The sequence below is a fragment of the Vicia villosa genome, linkage group LG6 (genome assembly GCF_029867415.1).
Source record: "Vicia villosa cultivar HV-30 ecotype Madison, WI linkage group LG6, Vvil1.0, whole genome shotgun sequence".
Taxonomy (NCBI): Eukaryota; Viridiplantae; Streptophyta; class Magnoliopsida; order Fabales; family Fabaceae; genus Vicia; species Vicia villosa.
The window spans coordinates 494,217-498,722 of NC_081185.1; the positions used below are offsets into that span (position 1 = coordinate 494,217).

At 30.1% G+C, this 4,506-nt stretch overlaps 1 protein-coding gene across 1 annotated transcript; it reads right to left on the minus strand.

Moving 5' to 3' along the window:
- Positions 1-1,476: 1,476 nt before the first annotated feature.
- Positions 1,477-2,936, minus strand: LOC131611090 (bidirectional sugar transporter N3-like). The gene is made up of 5 exons (XM_058883210.1): positions 2,752-2,936; positions 2,455-2,665; positions 2,195-2,356; positions 1,978-2,097; positions 1,477-1,870 (listed from the first exon to the last, which is right to left on the minus strand). Exons 1-5 carry the CDS (start codon positions 2,832-2,834, stop codon positions 1,640-1,642), a joined length of 807 nt encoding a protein of 268 aa, XP_058739193.1. The 5' UTR covers positions 2,835-2,936; the 3' UTR covers positions 1,477-1,639.
- Between the last annotated feature and the right edge of the window lie 1,570 nt (positions 2,937-4,506).

Sequence of the window (4,506 nt, forward strand, 5' to 3'; positions counted from 1 at the left end):
TTAAGGCATAAGCTATGAGATATGCATAACCAAGTCTTCGAGGTGGCTTAATGACTCTTTTCCATCTGTCTCTTGCTAGCAGGTAGTCATCAACAGTTTTTGGATATGAGTAGTTTAGAATTTGATTTAATTTACCAACTTATCCGAGATGATCTATTGTAACAAAAAGATACTTTTGATTTTCAAAATAGTGGAAAACTAATGGATTTTCAATGGTCCACTATTGGAGACTAGATTAGATGTAAACGAGGACGGCACACTGAACTAATACAAATACTGGTGCATAGTTCTCTTTATCATAATCTTTTAAATTTCTTTATAGTTTGCATGTCCATAGGCTGGTTATCACTTTCTAGCATTGTATGAATTTAGGAATTTAATGCTTTCTAAAATTGTATGTTGTTAAGTTTATTGTTCCTAGTGTTTTAATGTTTAGCGTAGGTTTGTGTTAGATCTTGTCTATTGAAGATTCTTTCTACTACTTATATCGGTATAAACTTGTAATATTAGATTCTCATTCGATTAATAAAATTTTATTCAAATATCTCCTTGTGATTGAATTTGATTAATTGACACATTGTATGTTAGTAATTCCATCAAATTAATTTTCATTGTATTTTCTGTTCATTGAGTAAATCGTGCAGTCAATCAAATAACATATCTTTTCTAGAAACTTTTGTTCTGGTGCATTTTAAAAACTCTGGTTTTGAAAAACTTTTTGAAACTAATTATTAATAGGGGAAGTTTTATTCAACCGCCCCCTTTTGGACATTATACTCTCATATTCAACCTAACAATTGACATCAAGAGATGGTCTTTTTGATCACGTAACGCGACAGTAAAAGTTGTGAATATGAGAAAATGATATTGGAAGGAGGGGATAATATAGCTCCCATTTTCAAGGTAGAAAAATATGCGTATTGAAAAGAGTGCATGTTTGTTTACTTATTGTACATAGTAGTTAAAATGCTATGGATTGCTATTGAAAACGGTCTTTTTTAACATGAAGTATTATTAATGTCGTTGAAATTAATAAACTTCTCGAATGTTAAGAATGATATGTAGAGACTATATAAGTGAATTTTAAGTTAGGAATATGCTAATTTCTATACTAAGCACTAATGTGTATTTCTTGATTTCATATTGTAAAACAGCTAAGAAAATGTGGGACGCTCTTCAAGTTATGAGAGTACTGAAGATGTCATGCTATCTAAAATTAACACATTAACAAAGGAATATGAATTATTTTGCTAGGAACCCAATGAAACTATAGCTTCCATGCAGACATGCTTTGTTGATATAATCAAAAGTTAAAAAATTTAATAAAAAATTTAACTAACAAGGATTATTCTAACAAAGTTTTAAGATCTATTTCAATTGGGAATGGCTACCAAAAGTGACTGCTATGAAAGTGTCCAAAAATCTTAAAACTCTAGTCATATATACTATATACTATAATTGAAAGGAAATGGATGAAGCTTCATTAATTCATGGATGACAAGATTTACAATGCAAGATTGAATGCTGAAAGCTTAAAGACGAAATCAACTAGTACATATGTAGCTACAACTAAATGAAATAAAAGCTAGAAAGATAGAAATCGTGATCATACTATAGTGCTCACGAAATAATAACATATTTAAACTCCACAAGCAATAGGATCCTCACTTTTATCCTTTTTCTCATCATCATTATCATTCTTCTTATTTTCTTGTTCAACTTTCTCCACTATGCTCTCTACAACAATACTTTTGAGTGGCTCAATTGGTGCTTTCTTTTCCTTTTTAATCGCTTTTTCACCGCGATTCCTATAAATTGCATACACCAACATCTGAACTAATCCTAGTCCAAATCCCAACACATTTGGAAGCTACAAAACAACCATACAAGAATCAAAATTCTGAAACTATATATAAAAATTCATAGTATATAAGAATATAATTGCGCAATACAACAACCGAAATTTAAAACACTTACAGCAATGCATATGTCCTTGAGGAATAGACCATAACCAAACCACATTGTGGCACTCAATGTGAGTGTAAAAGATAAATTGAAAGGCATAAACTCAACACTCTTTGTCCTAACAACTTGTGCCTGCATAAAAAATTCAAGAAAATTAATCATTAGTTTCATTAACCAAAATCATAAGCTATCTTATTTATACATTAATTATTTTTAACTATGTACATACCACAATGCTTAATGGTGCTGCAAAGACACTAACAGATAGAGAAACACAAATCCATCCAAGAACTTGAACACGAACCGAACCATGCACTGCGTAGTTTGTCACTAACAGAATCAAAGCAAAGGATCCCACGTTCATCGCCGAAACCAACTTGAAAGTTAAGTTCTACAATCAATATTAAATAAACAAAAAAACTTTAGTATAAATATATATAAATATCAAAAAAGTTATTAATGTTAAATTATAAAAGTAATAATATATACCCTAGCATCTCTTGGTGCATAAATGATATACAATATGATGTAGATGGTTTCTACAACACAACCAAATGAGTTGATAGTAATGAGAAGAAAAGCATCTTTTTTGAGCAATGCATAGTATAACCAAAGCATGGAGCTGAACAAAGCCACTAGATAAGGCAATGACTGAAAGCCCTCAGTTGATTTCTTCTTGTATATGCGATAAAATGTTGATCTGCAAAATATATTAAATATGTTATTTTAGTGAAAATTATATATAAAATGTTTGTGATATTTTTATAAGAAATGAAAAATACTTACATTGGAGCCAAGAATACCAAGAAGGAAATGATGTTACCCAACATGCCAAAGGTTAAAGCTAAAGTGTTGTGACTGAGTGCCATTTTTGACTTTCAACAACAACAATTACACAAGAATTAGAGGAATAAGAGAGGAGAGAAATGAATATTCTTCCAAACTCAACCACTAAAACACATGCAAATATGTTGATGCTGATGGTGAGGAGTGTCCTTCATAATCTCACTATATATATACAAATTCTCTAAGACTCATTAATTAAATATTACTGATTAAAAGGAATTCATATTATTAAAATATGATTGCTAACTGGTTTCCAGTAAAAATGTACGTACGTCAAGGTGGAATCAGCATTATTCTACTTTAATAAATATTTGAATATTTTTAACCACTGAATGCAATGCAATCATGCAATCAAATTAAACTTGCTAGCTTTGTTATTTCTTTAAATTGTTGCCAAGTTGCTAGTGATTCTTTTTAACTAGGGGTATGGGTCAATTAGGTACGGACATATAATTTACCTTTTGGAGGTCAAGTTGCTAATAAAATTTAAAATGACAAATTTTATTTACTTTTTGTTTAGTTAAAATTAAATGGGAAAGGATGATTTCTATCATGAAATTGATCACTTGGAGTCTCATGCTCTATATCAACAAGATGTTGTGGTCTTATATATGGCTTTTGTTGAATTAATGTGGGAACTAATTAGTCTAGTAATGTAATTCAGCATTATAGTGATTTAAATACAAAAATTCTATATAGAATAGTAGTATTATGTAGTTTTCATTGTTTTTTTAATATATTTTTTATTTTGTTCTACCACTTCTTTTTTCTTCTTTGTTTCCTACATATTGTTTCTCTGTTTCTCTTTATCATGTGAACGTCATTTTTTTAATTTTTAATTTTAATTTTATGGTTTGAAGTGATTTCCACGCCACAAATTTAAAAAAAAAAAAGTTATGACATCCACAATATTTATGTTATATATTATTTTAATATTAAACAAATTAGTGACGTGATTATCACGTTGCAACTGACTTTTTTTACCACGTGATAATCACGTCACAACTTCACGTGACTAGGAGCGTTTTTCTTGTAGTGTTAGTTAGCTTTTTCATCAATTATAATGTCATGTTCTATGTTCTTCTCCTAGATGCCTTTTATATGCTTTTTGATAATGTCTATAAGGGAGAACTATACTCTAAGAAGAAGTATACTCAAAATATTTGTCCGAGAGAGCTAAAACTCCAATGTCTCTTTCATTTTAATAATTCTTCTAAGTCACTTTTTAAAGATATGAATATGCTTTATCATCTTAAAACAATATAACAATGGGAGAATGTGAATCATACTTTATTATGGCTTCGTTATGTGAATCGTACTTTATTGAGGCTCAAGAGACTGTGTTAAAGATATGCATATGCACTTCCCATAATATATTCACTTAAAATCTTACCTCTGTTATTAACCTTAACGCGTCTCCCGTCATATATGTCTTGAACAACTCCTATATTGAAACTACATTTTTTTCCGTAGTGGTAAGACATCCCTACAATAAGATTAACAAGATAATTTAGGTTAATTGTCAACTTGTGTTGGGTCCTTGAGAGTTAATACTAAGACATTAAGGAATTCATGTCATGAGACAACCAGAGACTTTTACGTTATTAATTAATGTGACATACATGTCTAATATGACCAGGGCCGTCTTTAAGGGTGTGCAAGACGCGCCACCGCATAGAGCCTCAAATTTGTTAA

Bases quoted from the DNA above. Each gene is read 5' to 3' on its own strand.
- LOC131611090 (XM_058883210.1), bottom strand. From the start codon at position 2,834: ATGGCACTCAGTCACAACACTTTAGCTTTAACCTTTGGCATGTTGGGT. The intron at 2,666-2,751 runs GTAAGTATTTTT...TATATTTTGCAG, and splicing joins TTGGTATTCTTGGCTCCAAT to ATCAACATTTTATCGCATAT. The intron at 2,098-2,194 runs GTATGTACATAG...TTTTTTATGCAG, and splicing joins CAGCACCATTAAGCATTGTG to GCACAAGTTGTTAGGACAAA.